The sequence below is a fragment of the Palaemon carinicauda genome, chromosome 16, assembly GCF_036898095.1.
Source record: "Palaemon carinicauda isolate YSFRI2023 chromosome 16, ASM3689809v2, whole genome shotgun sequence".
Taxonomy (NCBI): domain Eukaryota; kingdom Metazoa; phylum Arthropoda; class Malacostraca; order Decapoda; family Palaemonidae; genus Palaemon; species Palaemon carinicauda.
In genome coordinates this window covers 70,657,800-70,680,775 of record NC_090740.1, presented here as the reverse complement: position 1 = coordinate 70,680,775, position 22,976 = coordinate 70,657,800, and the positions used below count along the sequence as shown (strand labels likewise).

General features: G+C 41.8%; 1 protein-coding gene across 1 annotated transcript in view; it reads right to left on the bottom strand.

Moving 5' to 3' along the window:
- The window catches only part of Med (Smad/Smad4 homolog Medea), a 221,038-nt gene that overhangs the window by 62,015 nt on the left and 136,047 nt on the right, over positions 1–22,976 (bottom strand). The window contains 2 exon segments of the mRNA XM_068389895.1: positions 15,801–15,890; positions 16,111–16,210. Of these exon segments, the coding sequence (XP_068245996.1) occupies positions 15,801–15,890; positions 16,111–16,210 (190 nt within the window).

Here is a 22,976-nt window from a genome sequence, read left to right as displayed (position 1 = left end):
GTTGGGGCTGAAGAGGTTGAGGGCATAATTTGATATGCCGGCACAGAGAGCCGAGGACCTCAGTCACCGTCAAAACGGCTCCTTCATCCTTCGTGGGTGGTTAAACCACTCCTTATTTAGGGCCTTCTAGCAGTAGGTCCTGTCCGGTGTCAGTGGACACTTCTGACATCCGCTCTTGGTGAATGTCTAAGCTTTGCAGTGTCTGTTGATATTCGTGTCCACTGTCTGTTGGATAGAGGGATGCTGGACCTGAGCCTGAGGCACAAAAATATTCGATTGAGCCTTGGGGAACAGTAGGCACTACAAAGATTTGTTAGGTAGGTAGGGTCACGGAGAGTTCTTCTGGAAGCCTCATACTCACCTTTGGTGGGTTTCCCTTGCTGTATCCCTTGACTCCGTAGTGTCAAGGATATCTTTTACAAAGCCGTCGGTCAGCAAGGTTAGGGATCCAGATACGATGCAGTAGGGATATTCTGCAACCTCTTGTGGTTGCAGAATACAATTGTACACTTCACCATTGGCTCCTCCTGTAAGGGAGAAAAAATGGTGAAAGTACTAAATTGTTTATATCATTGATATAACATATGTTTAAAAATACGGGTCCCAGTACCTCAAGGATCCGGGTACGATGCAGCAGGGGGCACGAGACCTGCATATCTTGTGGCCACAAAAGTCCCTACTTTTGTGGTTGCAGAACAGGACTGCACACTTCACCTTAGCTTCCTCCTGTAAGGAAAGAAAGAGTGAAATGAGTATAGGTTAATTTATCTCACTGATAAATATACACATGCATAAATAGTATGCTTTACTATTATTTATCATAGCTTGAGATAGTAAGCTAGAAAAGAAGTAGAAAATACACATATCTATGTTTCCCCTCCAGGCAATTGCTGTGACCTACAATATTAATATTTTTATTTTCCTTATCAGGGAAATTACAGAGTGGACTAACTCTCGTACACAGAGCTGGAGTCAGTGGATACTAACACTAACTCCACCACTTGTAAAATATTAATACCGACAGGTAATCATTGGTGTTCCGATGACCTAGGATTCATCAGAATGTTGAAGGAATACTTCACCTTAACATTTTTTAAAACAGTCTCAGCAATGGACTGTGAAAGGATACACAGAGTATGTTGGAAATTTCATACTACTGTATCATCATATACTGTAGTTTTCTAACTGCTGTATTGTTATACTGCAGGAATATTGGCTACTGTATTGTCTTATACTGTAGTTTTGCCAGTATGCTACCAGGTTAGGCTAGTACCTGGCGGCACTAGCTGACAGAGAGAGAAAGAATAGAAAGAAGGACTACCATATTATTACAGTATAGTATAATAATTACGGGGTGTAGGGACTACTGTCTCTACTGCCTTCTTTCCAGAATGAGGATTCAAATGGAAGGGGAGGAATACATTGATTCTAGCTTCCATCCAGCCACAATTTCTGTTGCAGACTGTACTGCCGGTTACAGGGTTTGTGGATGGCAGCTGAAGAGAGGACGGAAGAATACTCAAAAGTTGTAATGGGTTTCCCACCGGCAACCGTCAGGGTCGGCTCAACCTTTCCCGGAGCTTAGCTTCCGTTAGGGAGATGGTCGAAGCAGCAACCTAACCGCCTTTGTAGGAGCCCGGCCGGTAACCTAGTCAGCCAGGCAAGCGGGGTGATTGTAGAATACCGGCCCCAGGAATCGTGACGGACTAAAGGACAGAAGGGGAAGGGAAAGGACTTATATTTTACAGAGAAAGTTGGCGGCAGGTATGCCTCCTACTTTCGGCTGCAAATCAAGTAAACATAGTTTCATATATCAGCGGCGTCTTGGCCGGCAGAGGAATAACTATTCCTTAGCCTGAGACATTGCCGGATATAAGACATGTCTTCTAGTCCACAAGGGAGAAAGGTGGCGGCAATTATACTACCAACTTTCGGTTGTGGACTAGGGAAGCCGAACCTCCTATGCCGGCAACAATGTAACTGGCTGGGGAATGACTATTCCCGTATCGGTAACGTTGCTGGCAACAAGACAGAATACCCCAAGTTACTGTCGTATTTCAAAGCCGGGATACTTTCCGGCAAGAAGATCGACAGAAAACACTATCCAAGTCAAGTCGGAGTACACTACTCAATGGCGATGACAGAATATAGGGTTGTCGCTGGGGCTGGTGGCATTCAGGGGGAAGAAAGGGTTTATCCTCATTTCTTTAAAAGAGAAGCGTATCGAGTTATACTAGTAATTCTAGGAGATATCTATATCTACGACCGAATTAATAAAAACGATACAAGAGGTTAAACGGGGAATAAAGTTACTAAAGTCTACTAAAACAAGTTAGGCTAACCTAACCCGAGTCGAGATCTTGGCTACGCTAGTACCACCGAGGCCCTATCGTAAACGATAGAAACGTTATTAGGAAAAGGAAATATTGGAAGGAAGAGTTTATCCTCATTTCTCTAAGAGAAGCTTATCGAATTATAATAGTAATTCTAGGAGGTACAGGTAGTCGCCGACTTACGACGGAGATTGGGACCGGGAGACGCATCATAAGTCGAGTTAATCATATTTCGAACTAAAAAAGTGAAGTTTCCGTAGATTTATTATGATGCGTTATGATTCGGCAATCATCTGTATCATATTTTATCAATATTGTCTTACTGTATCATTATTCCATTTTCTTGTTTCAAAGGATATCATATGCTCTATTAATACATTTTTATATTCTATTTTTCGATTTTGGAAGCATTTTACCAGCCAAGAATTAAAATTTTGATTATCTTTTGTTATGAGCTGATCTGAAAGTACCGTTACCTACAGTATCAAAATATGGCGTACATGCGAATGGCAATTTTTTTTTTTATAATTTCTTAACTTATTAGAAATATTTTCATGATGAATATTACATCAGCGCCGATATGTTACAGGAAATCAGCTTCCATACAGTTCATCTTATTATTAGGTATCATGCCGTTGTAGCTCTTTCTTTGTGCGTGTGTGTGTGTGTGTGTGTGCTCGCTCACGCAAATGGGTAGTTCATTACTGAAGCTTCATACAGTATTAAATGTTTCGTTCAATATTAAGCCTTCATATTTCATTAGACATTATTGTATTTAATAGTGGTTTATTAAAGCACGTTCATATTCTATTTTTCAATTTCTTGAGCATTTCAATAATCAACCATTAATTTTGTTTTACTTTCAATTGGCATCAGCGGATCTCAAGGTCACGCTGCCGTATTATGATAATGCACACATATAGTATGAATAACACCGATTTATATAATTTTTTTGACATTCAAAATCTCTTTATAATGAATATTACATCAGCGCCAATATGTTATAGGGTATCACATTATCCATACAGTTTGTTTATAGACCTTATTATTAGTTATAAAAGGAATACACCACTCTCTCTCTCTCTTTATTTTTAATTTAGTTAAATCTGTATTTCTTTGAACATTATTAGAAATTATTTGTATTATTATTCGATGTTTCTATAATGGGAATAGTAAATCATCGGAAGGGAACCACCGATTTGCCACTCGCCTTCTGCCAGAAATATGACGTCACCAGACCTTTTTTTCTTTCTTGAATTTACGGTAAGTCGTACGATTCTCATAACTAATGATACAGACCACAAAAACGCTTGATACCGTTACTCAGTGTTTCGATGATGGAAATACGGTAAAAAGATTACTCGGTAACACGCCGAAGGGAAATCGCTCTGTTTGTTAGCACACTTCAGCCAGAATTATGACGTCACAAGACACGTGACGTAAACTTGACAAAGAATGACTTGCAAAATAAGTAAATTCGTTCTCCTTTTTTATTCTTGCAAGAAGTTAAAGAAAATACAGTGATACCTCTACATACGATCTTAATTCGTTCCAGAAACTGCTTCGTATGTTAAAACGATCGTATGTTGGAGCAAATATTCCCATAAGAATACACGGTAATTTGTTTAATTCGTTCCTCAGCCTGAAAACCCATAAAAGCTCCTTAATAATTGGCTACACATAATTACACATAACATTAATACAATATAATACTGTAACACAAATATCTAGAAAAAGAATAATAATAAAGAAATAATAAATAAAAAAGGGGTTTTTATGTAACACTTTACCTTAGCGACAGGCCAGCGCAGGTGTAGGGACTGCTACGCAGGAGGAGATGGAAGATCAGCGAGGAGGTAGGGATGGCGACTTTGTACGATAACGTGTACAATAACTTACACTAACTTACACTACGTGAACTTTAACTTAACTTAGCTTTTTTTTTTCTTTTTTTTATAATTTTATATTTTTTTACATTTTTTTTTTTTCTTATTTTTAATTTTTATCACTTTCACTCGATTCGGTCTTTCTTTTCTTTGCTTCACTTTCTTTCTTTTCATCATGATCACTAGACTGTTTTAGTAGAGATTTTTTAAAGAAACTATCGAGTGAAAGTTGCTTGGCACGGCTTTCGCAGATCTTTCTAAAATGAGTTAAACAAACATCATCGAACTACGCAACTACACAGCAAACCTGAAGTTTCTGTGAGTGATGCTTGTCGATGAAATCAACCACGTGTTGATAATATGCCAACATCTGTCTTATTTCCGCCGTACCTAAGATTTGGCCTACCTCCTCGGTCTCCTCCAACTCACTCAACTGCGCTTGGAACTCATCATGCTGCATGGCTTACAGCTCCTTGAGTTCCTCGGTGGTGAGCTCTTCATGATGCTCATCGACGAGTTCGGTGATGTCATCTTCATCCACCTCCAGACCCATGGACTTGCCAAGGGATACAATCTCTTCGACGTCTTCCTCGGCGGCAACCACAGGTTCATTCTCGGGGCCAAAACCTTCGAAATCTCTGGGAGCAACAGCATCAGGCCAAAGCTTCTTCAAAGCTGAATTCAGGGTCCGACGAGTTACTCCCTCCCAAGCCTGATCTATGATCTTTAAGCAATGCACGATATTAAAGTGGCTCCTCCAAAATTCACGCAAAGTTAAGTTGGTGCTTTGCATGACATTAAAGCACTGCTTAAATAATTGCTTGGTGTACAGCTTCTTAAAATTTAGAGATGACTTGCTGGTCCATGGGCTGGAGGATAGGGGTGGTATTCAGTGGAAAATACAACACTTTGATGAATTTGTATTCGTCGATATCATCATCTTTGAGTCCGGGGGGGTGAGCGGGTGCATTGTCCAAACAAATCAAGCACTTTAAAGGCAAATTCCTCTCCCGAAGATACTTCTTGACAGCAGGGTCGAAAACTACGTTTACCCATTCCACAAAGATATGCCTAGTAACCCAAGCCTTAGAATTAGAACGCCATAGAACATGTAGCAGGTCTTTATTAATTCTTTGTGCTTTAAATGCCCTAGGGTTTTCGGAATGGTAAACTAATAAAAGCTTAATTTTGCCGTCCCCGCTGGCGTTGGCACAAAGTGCAAGAGTCAACCGATCCTTCCTTGGCTTTTGTCCAGGCATTTTCTTCTCTTCGGCGGTAATGTACGTTCGACTAGGCATCTTTTTCCAACAGACCGGTTTCATCACAGTTGAACACCTGCTGCTCTACGTAGCCTTCCTCCGCCACGATGCTTTTGAACTTTTTAACAAAGTCTTTAGCAGCCTTGGTGTCCGAACTCGAAGCTTTTCCATACCGAACAACTGAATAAATCCCGGTCCGTTTCCTAAATTTCTCAAACCAACCTCGAGACGCCTTGAATTCCTCCGTCATAGGATCAGCTGAACTCTCCCCCGCGTCACCCCCAGAGCCCACCGCCTTCAAGTCACAGTAGATAGCGCTGGCCTTCTCACAAATGATCGTTTCAGTGATCGTATCGCCAACAATCTCCTTGTCCTTGATCCATATTAACAAAAGGCATTCCATCTATTCAAGGGTAGGGCTATGACGTTTGGAAATAATCGTGATCCCCTTCGAAGGTTTCACTGCTTTAATGGCTGCCTTCTGTTTTATGATCATCGAGATCGTAGACATATTCCGGCCATATTGTTTAGCCAGATCGCTAACACGTACACCTCGCTCATGCTTTTCTATTATTTCTTGCTTTAGTTCTAATGAAAGCATTAATTCTTCCTTTTTTCACCACTACTACTACTTCCTGAACCGAAACTAAGCTTTTTAGGACCCATGATTCACGAAACACAGAAAACAACACGTGAAAGAGGAAGATAAAAACACTGTTAATATCTGAGCGAATAGAGAACAACCACACGATGCGCACTAGATGAGAGGACTGATTAAGGTGACGCTCGATTGGCGTCCCTCCGATGTGCTGCCGTCTAGCAGCGTCAACAACAAACCATGGTTGACGCTTTCGAGAAAATTCCACGCGTACGCGTATTGTTTACTTCGTATGTTGGAGCAACACTTCGGGTGTCGAGACAGAAATTTGGTCAAATTTTACTTCGGATGTTGGAAAATCCGTATGTTAGGACATTCGTATGTAGAGGTTCCACTGTGCTAATTTACCAACCAAAAGTATTTCATTTTATAATGTAAAAGGAAACATATTATTTTCAAGAAAATATTTACCCTATTTAAGTACTTTATTTAGATAAATATTGATCTATTACCAGATATTTAGTAAAATAGCGTAGAACCAAAGTTACGCTACGTAGTACTCATGATGACTGATACAGACCCATAAAATAGTTTGTATCGTTACGTGATATTTCGATAATGAGAATACTAATATTAATCGTTAGCCTTTTGGAGGGAAATCACTGTATTGCCAGGTCGCTTTCCTCCGGTAATTTGACGACACCAAACATGAAATCGAAAGATATTAAAAGTGTTCTTAATGTACTTTTTACTTAAAAAGGATACTGTATATTATCAAGAGGAGAAAATAATCATTTACTAAGATAAATCAGTATATTTTTATACACAAAAATAGATTTTTTCCAAAGAAATATTTGCCCAATTAGCGTACTATTTCCGATAGACTTGTGACGTCATCACCCTGAAAAAAGCGTCTTAAAATCGAATCGTAATAAGTCGCATACGTCGTAAGTCGAGCACTGTCTGTATATATATCTCCAACCGAATGAATAAAAACGATACAAGAGGTTAAACGGGGGATAACGTTACTAAAGTCTACTAAAACAAGTTAGGCTAATCTAACCCTAGTCGGGATCTTGGCTACGCTAGCACCACCGAGGCCCTATCGTAAACGATAGAAACGTTAATAGAAAGAGGAAATATTACGCCCTATCGTAAACGATAGAAACGTTAATAGAAAAAGGAAATATTACATGTGTAAAACTTATCTTCACTAGTATAATTTTGCCTAAATAGCTAGAACTTCTCTATAGCGAATTACCGGGAACGTCGTACTACTAACTAAATAAAGCATTTATTGCGTACGACAGCGATCTTAAAATGGCTGCCTACGGGGATGGCAGTGCTCCGCTTAATACACCTAAATTATGTTGATATGACTGTGAGAAGGGAGCCAAAAATTATACAAAGGAAAGATTAAATACTCAACTTTCCAGAGGATGAAGATGCTGGAGATTACATGGTAATATTCCTTAAAAACAATAACAACACCAAGAGCAAGTGGGAGAAACACCGTGCTTAAATGGCTACTTTTAAAGGAATAGTTACGGCATAGTAGTATGGGGATGGGATCCACTGGGTAACCTTGATAACGGCTCCCCTTCAAACTCGCCACTCTTCCCCCTCAAGGTGAAAACTCTATTCGGGGTGAAGATTGCTATGTGTCGTATCAAGAAATACATCCCCTGATATTATGCGATATCCTTAAAAGTTATATTAAGGATACTCGCGCCAGGAGTTAGAATTCTGGAGACCTGTAGTCAATTCTTTGGGAGTATCACTGTAGCCAAATATCCCTTAGAAAGCTACCTAAAGGAACCTTCCATGAGGACGACATGGCTGAGCCCAAAAAGGCTAACAGTCTATTGCTATGACCGTTTTGAAGCGGTGTCATAAAGGCTTGCAGTTTACTGTTATGACTGTCTTGAAGCTGTAGCCTTGGGGCCTGGTCTGCTAACCTGAACTTAAAATATAGTTGTCACACTGACTTCAAATATGTCTGCGGTCTACATTGATTCTCAGAGAGGCAAGCTGGTTTCGAGAAATAAGCTGCTGTGGCGGAGGTCTGCACTCTCAGAGTGCTTTTTTAGTTAATTCTATGCTTCAAGTAGATTCTGGTATTCAACTAAAGTTTATAACATATTTTCCTTAAGCTTAGCGTAATCTATCAAAAATTTTGTTTGAATATCACAAATTTTAAGTAATTTGTATTTTTCCTAGCAGTACTTACCTCGAACTACTTTCTTAGGAGTATCTGGGATTCTCCTCCCAACTGACCAGAATTTTGTGTAGTTTCCCCTAGTAGTGGGGTTCCTCTGTGGCGGATGGATATTGGCCCTGAGACGACCTGGGTCAGCGTGCGAGAGCAAGGAGCTAGGTCTCGTTTGCCAGTAAGCTTTTGATAACCCTAATTTCGAACTCCTGTAAGACACTCGGGGAAGGCTGGGCGGGCAATAACCCGAAAGTAGTTCGAGTTAAGTACTGTTAGGAAAAATACAAATTACTAAAAATTTGTGATTTGTTCCAACACACAGTACTTACCTCGAACTACTTTCTACACTTGTACTTTAGGAGGCGGGGGTGAACTTACAGGCCACAGACCCAATAGATACCATTCGATTGAACCTAGATAGGAGGCTAGGTTCTAGCTGACAACAAAAACAGGGAAGGAGACTCGGGGAGAACTACGCAAAAAACTTCTAATGCCTATGTAACTCACCGCTGTGAAAAAACATCCGAGCATGGGCGTCTAACGAACAACTCTCACATGGGCGGAGGAAAAGGAAAGGGAACAGAGGGGAAGCAGGAAAGGGGGTAGTAAGGAGGAACTTGTGTCGCTTGGAATTACTTCCCACGAGCTTCCCCTGGGCTTCAACCTTAAACCTGTTGGAGCATGGAAATGACTGGGCTGATGGAGAAGGAGTCCAGAGACTTCCTTGTACAGTCTTGCAGGTAATGGGCCGTAAATGTAGACTGTCTGGACCACATACCCGCTCTAAGAATCTGGCCCACGTGCTTAGGCCTCTAATGTCATGGGGGCGCGGTCTTCCCGGCACCGTGGCTCCGTCGCTGTCATAAGCCCTCTTTATGACTTGCCGCAGCCAGAACGAGATGGTGTTCTTAAACACCGCCTTCTTCACCCGCCCTGAGGAAACAAACAGGCTTTTGATCCCCGGCCGAAGCCTGGCTGTCCTTTCAAGGTATTTTCTGACTGATCTGACCGGGCACAACGACAAGTCTTCGGGATTGTCTGAACGTGGGATTGCTGGGACCAAAAACCCCTCGAACTTGGGGTCCCAGGAAGCAGGATTTTGAGTCTTGGCTACAAAGTCTGGAAGAAACTTAAAACTCAGGTCTTTCCAACCCTTCGAGTGTGAGACCTCGTATGACAACCCGTGGAGCTCACCGACTCGTTTAGCGGAGGCCAAGGCTAGGAGGAAGACCGTTTTAAGGGTAAGGTCCTTGTCATGAATATTCCTGAGCGGTTCAAAGGGTGGTTTAGATAGGACCTTAAGGACTCTGGCTACGTCCCATTGTGGTACTCTAGAGGCGCGGGGAGAACATGACTGCTCAAAATTCTTCATGAGCATAGAGATTTGACGAGAGGCCCCTAGGTCGAGTCCCTTGAGGAGGAAGACTTAGCCCAGCGCAGCTTGAACTCCCTTGATAGCTGGGATATACATCCCGAGGTCGTCTCTCAGGTGAACCAGGAGGTCTGCTACTTTGTGAATCGATGCGTCCGACTGTCTCAGGTTCTGGGAGGCACACCACTTTGTGAATGTGGCTCATTTCGCCTGATAGACCATGACCGAGGATCTCCTCAGATAACCAGTCATCCTCGCAGCAATCTTCGACGAGAATCCTTCCTTCCTCAGCAGACGCTAGATAACCTCCACGCATGTAGCCGGAGGAACCGAGGGTTTTCGTGGAACTGTCTGAAGTGGGGCTGACAGAGGATGTCTTCTCTGTCCGGCAGCGGCCACGGCGGGAGGACCGCTAACTCCTTTAGGTCTGCGAACCACTCTCTCTCTGGCCACCAGGGCGCTACCAAAGTCATCTGCAAGTTCTTTGACTGTCTGACTCTGTTGAGGACCTGTCTGAGGGTCCCGAAGGGTGGGAAGGCGTACAAGTCGAGTCCATCCCACGGGTGCTGGAAGGTGTCCTCGAACGCTGCTGTTGCGTCTGGTACTGGAGAACAGAAGAGGGGGAGCTGGGCATTGAGCCTCGTGGCGAACATATCTATCATCGGCGACCCCCACTTGTGGAGGACTGTCTGGGCCACCTTCGGGTGTAGGGACTGAATTGCCCTACCCTGCTGAGGCCGTCGGCTAAGACGTTCTTCCCTGGAATGAATCTGGCCGTTAACTCGATTTGCTCTTTTTCGGCCCATTCCGGGATCCTTGCAGTAAGGTCGCACAACTCCCTTGATTTTAGTCCTCCTTGTTTCTTCATGTAGGCTACCATGATGGCGTTGTCGCACAAAAGCGCTACCGTGTTCCCTCGGAGATGATGAACGAACTTGCTGCATGCTCTCTGGACCGCCAACAGCTCGAGTACGTTTATGTGTAAGGCCCTCTCCTACGGTGACCAGTTCCCCCTTGCTGTTTCTTCGAGGAGATGGGCTCCCCACACCTCCTTTGACGTGTCTGTGAAGAGCAACATCTCTGGAGGGGCAGTCGCGAGTGGCATCCCCTTCAGGGTGTTCGACCTGTCGGCCCACCACTTCAGTGTATCTTTTGTCTGCGGTGATACGTCGACCGTCTTGTGCGGAGATTCTCCCGGCGACCAGAGCTCCTTCAGGTTCCACTGAACCGTTCTTAGTTTGAGTCTTCCCCGAGGGACTAAATTCTCCAACGATACCAGGTGGCCCACTAGTCTCTGCCAGTCCTTGGCTCTCCTTGGTATGTCCGATAGGAAGGGGTGTTATACCTGATCTAACTTCTCGAGCCTCTCCGCGGAGGAGAATGCTTTCCCCAACTTGGAGTCTAGGACCGTTCCCAGGTATGTCATCCTGGTGGATGGGACTAACTGCGACTTTTCCATGTTAATGGTGATCCACAAGTCCCTGTAGAACTGTAACAGCTTAGCACCTTGTTCCTTCAGTGTTGCCTCTGAGGATGAAAGAAGCAACCAGTTGTCTAGGTAGCGGATCAGGCGGATCCCCTGCTCGTGTGCCCATACTTACTCTGTGGTGAACACCTGCAGAGCTGTCGACAGGCCGAAGCACAGGGTCCTGAATTGCAGAGACTAGGAACCCCACTTCACTCTGAGGAACTTCCTGCTGGAGGGATGGACAGGGATCTGAAAGTATGCATCCTTGAGGTCCAGGGACATCATGAAATCCCCTTCCCTCAAGGCTGCTAGCACTGACTTCGTTGTGTCCATCTTGAAGTCGGTCTTGCTTATGAACTTGTTGAGGGCTGAGAGGTCGATGACCGGCCTCCAACCCCGTCGCCTTCTCCACCAGGAAGAGCCTGCTGTAGAACCGCGGGGACGAGTCCTTGACTAGTTCTAGAGCTCCCTTGCTCAGCATGGCTGACACCTCCTCTTGTAGTGCTGCCTTCTTCAAGGGGTCCTTGTGCCGTATCATCAATCATGGAAGCCTCGGCAGGCGAAAAGCACACTGGGGCAGAGGAGGTCTTGTCTTCTGAGCTGCCCTGGTTGAGAGTGGATATCGCCACTTCCACCGCACGTGGTCCCGAGTGCCGTCCGTCAGGAACGTAAAACCTTTTCTGGGTCCTTAGCCCCGGCAGTAGCTTGAAGGACCCTTAAGCTCTGAGTGAATTTACCTGCCCTGCGACGTACCTGTCTACGTGCTCCATCCCAAACTCTATGTCCGGAGCCAACGGGAGGGTCAGTGATGGCTTCTGTTGGACAGGGTTATCCACCATCCTTCCCAAACCCGAGAGCCAAGGTTGCTCTGTCGACGACTTAGGGTCATCTAGCCGGTGATGGCGTCTAATTAGGGCCAGGACTTTCCTATAGGACGACATCTCGTCCGCTGAACATTCCCCGACGTCCATCAAGCCTTCTACCACCTGGTCCTCCATGTCGGGTGCATTGACAAGCATGGATGGATCCATGTGGGAGGCTACGTCCTCTTTTTCCGGCCGATCCAATGGCGCGGATACTTCCGTCACAGGTGCATCCGCCGAGCCGGAGGTAGCCGTCATGGGTCTACCTCCTCCCGGGGAGATCCGTGGGGCAAGGGGCCTGCGGTGAACCACCGGTTGGCCAGGGCGCTTTGTCAGAGCCGCAGTGGCACCAAGGATGCAGGCTATGATACCTGACCGAAACAGCGGCTGGAGCCGGTGACTTGGCGGGTAATGGCATGGTGAAGCAGACGTGCGTCAGAGGCTTCGACCGATGGGCGGATCGAGCGGACGACACACGTGGCAAGGGTGCAGGGGCGGCTACAGAGGCCAATGCGGCAGACACTGGAGCGGCGGAGGCCCTGATCGACAGGCTATGAGGGAAAGCCCCTCGCACCCACTTGTCTCCGGATGAGCGCCTCTTCTTGCTCTTCCTCTTGGGGGTCTTCGATCGTTTTCTGGAAGGGCCTGAACGGGAGCGAGACTTCCTCCTATGAGACCTCTTCCGTTTCCTTCTTGCCTCCCAGGGATCGGAGTCCTCTGACGACGACGATGAAAAAGAGGAGGAAGAGACGGAAGAAGAGCTAGCCGAGTCTTCCGACGATGATGCAGGATCTTGGCGTTGTTCCACCGGCGTGAAGGGCTGCATGAAGTCAAGCGGGAGCGTCGACAACGGTGCCAGGGGAGTCCACAACACCCTCCTAGATGCGAACCAGCCATCAAACTCTTCTTCTTGGCGTATCGGTGATCTGAAGGGCGTCCTAGGAGGCGTCCAGACGATGGAATCGGGGTCCGATGAACCTGTAAGCTGCCTCTCTTTGTCTACCTCTCCCTCAGGTGCTGAAGTACCTGAAACGCACTGCCACGATGCAGGGGAAGGAGCCAATCCAGCCTTCCCCCACACCGGGTCTTCGGTCGAGACGGGTCCTGCGGGCACCAGAACCTCGTCTCCCGAACACACTCCCGCCACCCCCCCCCCCCACGCCTGCGAAGCAACAACAGCCCCCACATCAGTTACATCGGACTCATGGGGCGTGGCAATGGGCTGCTTTCCCGCAATGGACTTACCTCGTCCCCTACTCTGGGGAAGGCGACGGGGAACTTCTCTCCGACGGAGCGGCAGGCGACGCGGCGCCAGCCTTCTTAGGGAACCTCTTTGGAGCCGCCGCCTTCTTGGTGGCGTACAGGGCCCACTGGATCTCTGGCCAGGAAGCGCACTCTGGACACGTGGAAGACGGGGAACAAACACTACCCCTGCACGAGGAGCACAACGAATGCGGGTCTACCTCTGGCTTCGACAGCCACGCACCACAAGACTTACCGGCCTTAGGCCCGGGGCAACTGCGTTGAGATTCCATAAGGAAGCACTAAAACACAAAGCAACACAAGAACACTGGGAAAGGAGGTGAATGAAAGGGCAAAAGGGAATGGGCATAACACGCGGTAACCATGTGGTAACACAAAGGGTCGGACGGGGTGCGAGACAGCGGCGAGATGTGAACTACGCCGTGACCAGAAGCTTACTGGCGACCGAGACCTAGCTCCTTGTTCTCGCACGCTGATCCGGGTTGCCTCAGGGCGAGTATCCATCCGCCAAAGAGGGACCCCACTAGGGAAAACTGAGATAGGGGAAACTACACAAAATTCTGGTCGGTTGGGAGGAGAATCCCAGATACTCCTAAGAAAGTAGTTCGAGGTAAATACTACGTGTTGGAACAAACATGAAGTTTCAAAATTATGCAACCTGCATCCAAAAACAAGTTCCGGTCATTGACTGCAGCAGGCGCTGTATCAAATTTACACTTGCCATCACAATACTTTGCAATTTCTTTATTCGTTAACATTATTTATCAACAAAACATATTTGAGGGAAATATTTATGTTATGTAATTTTCAATTCACATTACTTGGCGAGTATTGTATTTGAAAATGGTGATGATACTCAAGAGAAAATACTTCCAACCAATCAGCTTGTAGAAAAATTTTCTGAGCTAAAAGGGCACCCCTGCGGGCGAGTGCAAATCTGCCTCATTTAAAAAAAAAGGGGGGGGGAGTATAATTAACGCAGTGGTAGAAAACAACAGAGTGAAAGCCTGGTCTGAATTTTCCCCAGAAACAGTGCTGCCATCTTTTTTATTATGCTTTCCATTTGTTTTGTGTATTCCTTTAACCACAAATTGGACATACAGACCAGCAAATGTTAAATCTAGAATAACTGCTGCACCTTTAATTTCCTCTCATAACTAAAAATACTTGAAGTGCATTTCAACCTTGGGAGACAGCACAAAAGTAAATAGTACTCATAGCTATATAACACTAATACAGTCAAGTATTTACAATTATATAACACCACATTATGAAAAATATTCAGTCATATACAAAAGTAACACCAAATTGAACATACACATTATTTAATACAGAACTTTTAAAATTTTCTTATATAATAGTATCAGGGTCAATTAGTCTCCACAATCATATAACATAGCATACTTTGTTTTTGCCTTCTCAATTAAAGTGCATTCACAATTATATGTCTAAACATACTTTCATCAAAAAGATATAGGAAAATCAAGTTATATAGGATCAAATACAGGACTGCATTCTGTACTAAATTATACAAGAGGGGCAAGTAATTTTAGACTGATGCTGTTTTATAAGTAAACCATCAAACTTGGTGTAATATTGTAAGGGCTTTATGTTCTTTCTATCAAAACCTGTTCTGTGTTTGGAGTTATATAGCTGTACATAGATACCTCTCATATTGCTTAATAGTATTCTTAGACTGTCATGCCAATACAGTCACTAAAATTGTGACTATGGTAAGATCTGATTGTATCCATAGGTGCTGGAATAGGCCCTCTCAAGTTGAATACCTGACTTTCAGTCATTAAGGTAACAACAGAGGTGCAGATGTCAACTTTGTTGTAACAGGGAGTTCCTGGCACCAGGGTTCTGCTGAATGTTTGCAGGGAAATCAACAAGCCTATTAAGAGATGTTTCTGCCTGGCATTCTACTGGGCAGGAGTTTGAGATCCTCTCTAGCTCTCCAGTAAATGAACTGAGAAATTCTGAACAGAACACTACACAGTAGTGAAAATTCGCAAATTAGGTATGTTGTTTATGGACAACGAATGAAGATCACTGCATTGTTAAACTACCATATTACTTTAGTCTATTAGCTAGATGACTTAGTTTGTGCACATTCGAGAACAGAAACACAGGCACCAAAAGAAATGGGAAAGATGTGCCCTATACCTATAAAAGGGGCTGAAAATAAGAAGATGGTTTGAACATGTGATGCAGAGGGAAGAGCAAAGAGTAGTAAATGACAGTGGAGTAAAGTGGAAGTGGCAAAATGAAGAGCTGTGGGAAGGTAAAAAAAAAAAAAAAATCATGGAAAAAGTAGAAGAAAGATCTTGCATTCATGGAAGTATTAGATAAAAAGAGAAGGGAGCAAACTTGTTCCATTTTAAAACAAATGTAGTCCTGATCTGTTAACAAAGTTAAGTCAACGATTAAAGTTCTGACTACAATCATTTCTATACAAAAATTGTACTCAATTTTAATCAAAGCTGCACATGCAGATCTAATTTGGAATACCAAATTGTTGAACAAGTTAAAAAAATACATACCTGAAACACTGTCAGTAAAAAACTGTTGTGACCCAGGTGTAGATGGTGTTGGTGACTGGAGGCCTTGTGAAATATGACTTGATGTACTCCCTAAAATAGCATTAAATTCATCATTATGTAAAAGTAAATAAGAGGAAAGTTCTGAAAAGCATCCACCCTCTATACTTTGTGCAACAATAAACTATAGAGAAATATAGTAAAAGCTAAAACCATTCTCCTTTAACAGATTTAAGTCAATATGTGATAAATTGCAAAGATGACACTTCACATACTTTGAAAGCTAAAAAGAACAGACTAAAACGAAATATACCAGTGGGTGAAAGTATAGGAAATGACTGTTGGTGCTGCACAGGATGATGTGGTATAGTTTGCTGAGAAGCGCTCACTACCGTTTGATGAAGACCTCCACCCTAACAAAAGAAAGCATTGAACATTAATATCAATAATCATCTCCTTCCATAATAGTTTTTAACCTATTACATGCCATAACACCACCAATTATTGACAGTCCAAAACTATACCCACATTCTTGAAAGGGTAGACTTAAGATTGTGTTATCGTGTATACAGTATATGTATTCCCTTGAAATTAAAGTACTTAAGAGTACATCACACTAAACTAACACAGTACAGTGAACAGTAATTTTTTTCAGAAATCTTATACCCCAAAAACCAAAATTTTAATAACATTTAAGATTCTGTCTTATAATTACCTGTGAATCATTGTGCTAATAATCTCAAGGCATGAGATTTAAAATTAAAAGACAAGTTTTCTCTCTTCCTATATCCCTTCCCTTCCGGGTGGTTAGTATGTGGGTTTATTCTGTGCTAATTGCAATAGAATGCATAGATTTATTAATTTTGGCAAATATTCAAGAAAATTTATCTTGCAAGGCAACCTTCTCTGCATTCCTGACAGCAGAGGCTACATTCTACTGTTCAATAATAATAAACCAAAACTTGTTTAATAAAGACAAAATAATTGATTTTGAAGGGAAGGCCTGAAAATATACATCTGATCAATCCTGTACCATGGGATCCACTCTCCAGGCCAAAGGATCTTGAACTGGAGAGCAGAACACTTTCATCTTCCAGTTGAAATTCCCATAATTCCACATTTTATGAAACTAAAGGGTGAATAGACTGCTCGTTCGGGACAAGATATTTCCTGATGCGTTGATTGACAAGAACTTCCAACTTCCTCATAATGAAATGTTGTAGAAGTCGAATCTGCCTCATTTCTAACCATAAAAGACTACAGTATACCCTCTGCTATTTAGAAGAGGGTATCTTTCTTGGTGCCTTCTAATTTCTTCATGCATGGCAGAGCAGTTGCATTGTCAGTTAATAAAACTACTGTATAGCCTATCCCATCACTAGTCCTGCCTTTAAAGACATTGATTTCAGTGTCACACCAAATGATGATGATCAATAGACAATCCATGGCCTCTCTGAAAAGCATCACAGATTAGGTAAAGATCTAGAACCTTCATTACCCAAGAAATTCCTTGTGACAGACATGGAAAATAGTCCAACCAACTTATTACTCATGTTAGTTCTGAAGATGTGGGGTGTAAAACTTCAGTTCAGTCAACCGTCCCATCAATGGCCGAGGTTGAACTGGAACTTATTCACCTTTAGATGTCCCAACAGTATGAACTTCTCAAGGGAGGTTGTAGTCACAAGAGGTCTCATCCACACATGAACTGATAGATGATTCTTTACTTTAAACTATGTCATTAACCCCACAAAAGCTTGACTTAAGTGTTTCTCTGAAGGAAAAGCCCTAAATGGAACAGGAGCTATCATCATACTCAAATACAAAGTCTTTTTAGTTGAACTTTGAAGGGACTTTTGTAGACTGACCAAAATCCCAAGATTCTTCTATAAATATAGTAACAATTTCTGAGAGAACATTTCTTCTAGAGAGAAGAGTTCACAATCAGCCAATCAACAATAAAAGAAAATAGTACTCACATACCCAAAGAGATATAAGCATCTGGAGACTAGAGACTACCCTCATAAAAATCTGAGGTGCCATTCAGCTTCAAGTATACTGTAGGCACTTTAATAGGGAGCCAAAGTCATTACGTCAGTTACCATGACAACGGCCAAACTGGTTCAAGCGTAAGCATTGTTTGGAAGGATCCTCGTGCGGGATGTCCGCTTTCAGCAAAATGCAGACGATTAACTAATTTTATGACAAAAAATAAATAAATTCTGTTAAAAAGCATTACAATCAAACCACATACTGTCCTTTTCCTATTCAAATGGGATAATGACTGGAAAAGTCAAGTTAAAGTGTGGCTGTGTTAGAACACTGGCAAGTTCCTAAGACTTTGAGCTCCTTAAGCGGTTGTTGTGAACCAACACATGTGGTTTGATGTTATCAGACTTCGGCTCCCTATTGGTGCTGTATGTATTTTCCCAACTCAGAAACGAAATTCTTGAATTTTCATGGATAAGTACAGTAGGCCCCCACCATACGACATTAATCCGTTCCGGAGTTGGTATCGTATGGTGAAAATGTTGTATGGTGGGCAATAGAATAGCTAATGCGTGCAAAACGCCAGGTAAAAACATTGAAACTTAGTACGTAACAGAATAGTATAGTAAGCACTGTACTACAGTATACTTATATATAATATACATGTACTGTACAGTATAAAATCAAATAAAATCACAGGTATAAATAAAAATTACATACTGTATTGTACTGTAAAGGAAAAATTAAATTTCATTTACCTTTGGAGTGACGTGACTTGAGCTGGTAGTGGGTGGAGGCAGAGGGGGGAGGAGACGGTAGATATAAAAACGTATCAATGCTAATTATATTATGTACACTTAATAATAAATTTAGTCTTACTATTAAACACTTAAAAATTAAAAATGCTTTTTTTTTTTAATATTTTTGTCTTTTGAAATTTAAAAAAAAAAAAATTTTTAGAACTTGAAAACTTAACTCGTTTTTAGCTTTTTTAATAGAATCACTATTATCATCTTTGCTTTCTGACACTTCTCTTTTGGAGAAATATCTATCCAAAGAAGCCTGTTTCTGACAATTCCTCAACATATTTCTAAAATGACTCATACACTTGTCATTAACACTCTCCATAAGATGACCTGTGTGAAGTTTTTCTGGGTGTTTTTTTCAATAAAACTCACAAGATTTACACACTAACCGATAGCTTCCCTTATTTTTGCCGATGTCATTTCTTCAGTCTCCCCCTGGCCTCGCCACCACTAGAGCTGTGCTCTTCTTGAATGATGGTCAACTGCATTGTACCAATCGTAGACTGGTTACAGCCATACGTACTAGCGAGGGTAACGATGCGCATGCCTTCTTCGTATTTCTTTATTATCTCCAGCTTCGTTTCCAGATTAATCATCTTCTTACTTCTCCCTTTAATGTCACTAGCAATCTTGGGACCCATGGCTAACGAATTAAAGTTAGAATTAAGCACTAAAATGCACAAAAATACGATATCGCAAGCACTCACACGAGATCAAGTCTTTACGAAACGCACACGAGATTCTGAACTGAGCGCGCGTATAATAAAAGAGAGAGAGACAGCACCTCTCACAGGCTTTGTGGGAGGGATTTAGGACAATAGCGTATCAGCTTCTTAGTGACGCCGTGACACCGACCAATAGCAGACCAGCTTCTTAGTGATGTACGCAGTGACGTATGAGCGTGGTGGTAGGTTAGTGACTCGCACAGTCGTATGTGTAAAAACCGCCAAGTTTGAGTTTTGGAATTCGATGCCGTAAGGTGGGGAAAAATGTCGTAACGAGGGGATGAAAAAACATCGTATTCCACACCGTAACGTGAAAAAAAACGTAAGCTGGGGACGCCATACCCCGGGGGTCTACTGTACGTGAAAGTAGGAATCTGCCCGATCGATAGTAAACTTCCAATCTTTCTTCCACACCATCCCAATAAAAAAACTTGGGTAGGTTGGTAGACTTATGTTTAATCTTAAAATGTCTCAAACTGGTTTCCAAACACCTGACGACCTTTATACAAGAAAAAATTTTGACCATAAAAACCTGGGGACAATTCCAAAACTACTTCTGTAACTTTTGTTTTCTAGGACTTTCTGAACTTTTAACAACATATTCTTAGTTTTCAACAAGTTGCCAAGATATCTTGAGAACAGAATGAGTACTGTACTGCAGACAATAAGAGGTTGGAAAGCAGGGTAAAATCGTTCCTTGATTCTCTGAAGGAAATGAACTAACCTTCCTACAACTGGGAATGACTAGCTGAGATAGTCATTGACTTCTCCTGTAATTGCTACAAGCTCTTCCTGGATATATAATGGTTCTCCTTGCCTTATGAAATCTATCAGAATTGTATTACCTCTACCCCTGGAAACAATAGGCTTAAAGGTTCCTCATGAATGCCAGAGGAGAAGAGCAGTGACAATGCCCTAGCGGAGCAATGCCCAAAAGACTGACCACATAAAAATATAATCAGCACTCAAACACTCCATCAAGAGAACCAGGGAGTGCTAGGCAGGTAGACCTATAGGGCCCCACAAACACCCCATCCCTAGTTCACAAGGATGGTGAGGTTGCAAACACTACTAGATAGCAAAGCAGAAAAGTTTCCAAGAGGCTACCATGACCCTTATCCAGTAAGTCAGTAACGTGGCTCAATTAGTTGGGTTAGAATGTCTCTATACAACTGACCTTGCGATGCAAAATGCATTGCTAAAGACCATAATGGTAGCACTACAATTGTGTCAGATTCTAAAATAGGCCCAAGGATTGAAGAACAGATCATGAAATGCTTTTTCATATCTAAAACCAAGCTGATCAAAAAAGAAGACGGCTGTTTTCTAAGTTTAAGTCAAAATTAGTAAATATTCCAGCTGTACCACCGGTAATGGTATGGTTTAAACATACTAATAGAACTACAAACTTTACATAATTTGTACTTTTTTTAGCTATACTAACCAGTTATTTAACTGGGTTTCTTTTGGTTTCGTTTTTTTTTGGCCAGACAAACAGAAAGAAATCAGTAGATTACGTCGAGTTGCGTTGCTAGACAACTGCTGCCTATGACGAGTTTCGCTTGTATCAAGTGATTACTCACAACACTCCTCTAGTCAAAGGCTGAGGAGGGACCTTTGGTAAATGACTCAGGTTTGTATAGCTAGGATATATACAAATTATATAAAATTACTCGAATACAAACTTCAGAGTCATTTAATGGGGAGTCTTCCTTAGGTGGGAAGAAGTCTCCGTAAGGTAGGATGACTGCTGTTATTTTCCCAAGATACAATAACTATAGTAATATCAAGAGATCAAAGTGAATTATTTGTGAACAGTGAAGCCAGCTTGTGAGAGGCAGACCCTTCTGTTCTATTCAAGAGAAGTTTGCCAGGGTTTAGTGAAACGAAACCAGAAGTAACCCCATTAAATAACTCGGAAGTTTGTGTCCACTATGGAATAACCAATAATTAAATAAAGATGTCCCGCAAACTTTTTTTTCATTCTAACAAACGGCCGATTTCACCACACCCCCTTTGTGAATATCTCTGATCAAAATAGCTGTAAATCCTTTATTTGATGAAAGCATGCTTCTAAAACTTACTACTAGTTCAATTAAACTAGTCTTCTTTGTATGCTACACAAATATGTTTTGGGAAATGACATTTTGCAGGCATGTAATTGAGAACCCAATAATAGATTATATCATGCCATTAATATATTCAGAAGAAAAAAAAAAAGAGGCGCCTATACATGTATTTAGTTCAAGAACAATCACCTGCCCGAGCAAACACAGATGAGTAAGCCGAGTCAGCTTGAAGTATTCTTTTCTTAATTTACTTTGCAATTGTTTTCATTGAAAGAGTAAACGGAGATTCGTCTTCCAACCTCAGTTATTTTCCTCCTCTTCCTAGCCTTGATTATGAAAAAAATTACCTCTCGAATGTTTGGCTACCATAATTATATCTATACGAATCACCATAATTTGAGTAGTCTTAGCTACGTATTTTAAAATCGTGAGCTAAAATCACCATGTCGTTTAATAATTAAAGAACATTCTAGTTTCAAAGACTAAAAATAGCCTTTATTATTGTGAAAGAAATTGGTGCATAATCTACAATGTGTTAAACAACTATGGTTAAAATTCCATTGTTGATCCCTACTTGTGTTACAAAAGGAATGTGGGTCTTTGTCTTCTAATAACAACATTTGGCACAAATATATTATATCTTGCTATATATGCTTATAGAAGATAGAGGACTAAAAAAAAATTATGAAACAATGAAGAATCTGAAGGGGCCAGTGCCAGTAAGTCAACTGACAATATGAGCATGATACATTTCGTTTAGCAACATAAGCCAGCGCTGATATTATTCCTGATTGAGGATGTTCTAGTGTCAACTAAGGAACAGGAGGGGGGAAAGAAGGCATATAGGGGAGTAAGGAAACTTTAACTCTTCAAGTCAGGAAGCTCACGCTTTAAGATTATCAACAGTGATTCACAAGTATGATTTGCCAAAATTATAATAGAATGTAAAATAAGAGACAAAACTTTAAAAACACCTTCCCAGTGTGCAAAGTGAGACACTAAAGATACTAAAGCATTCAGAGTATTGTCTTTCAGTGAAAATATCAGCATATAAACACTACTTATCATTAGAGATGACTAAATTCCATTTGTTTTAGTAAACTGCATTTCTTAACTTACCAAGTTGTATTTTTAAACCAATATATATTAAATCAATACACACAGGGAACAAAATAAAACATCAAAAATACTGTATTTTGGATCATGAAAAATAAATTTCTATCAGTACACATACTGTACCCTATCTCAGGCAAGTTCTGTCTACTAATAACCATTACACAAGTCAAAAATCTGAAACTTATCCATGCATATAATTAAAATTAAATAATGGATCCATCAGATTGCATATTAGTAAAAGTAAGCATATTTTGATGAAAACTTTTCTCAATTTATTCTACAATATCTATAAAAAGGTTTTTCTTATACATAAAACTCATACAAGAACAAAAATGGATTTCATAAAAATCTTCTTGGGCAAGACATACAGTACTATACTAAACTAATAAGTAGAGTTCAATAGGCAATAGAAAAATAATACTCACACTCCAACTAATAAAAACTTGAAAATAAAGTGCACAAGAATAAGATTAA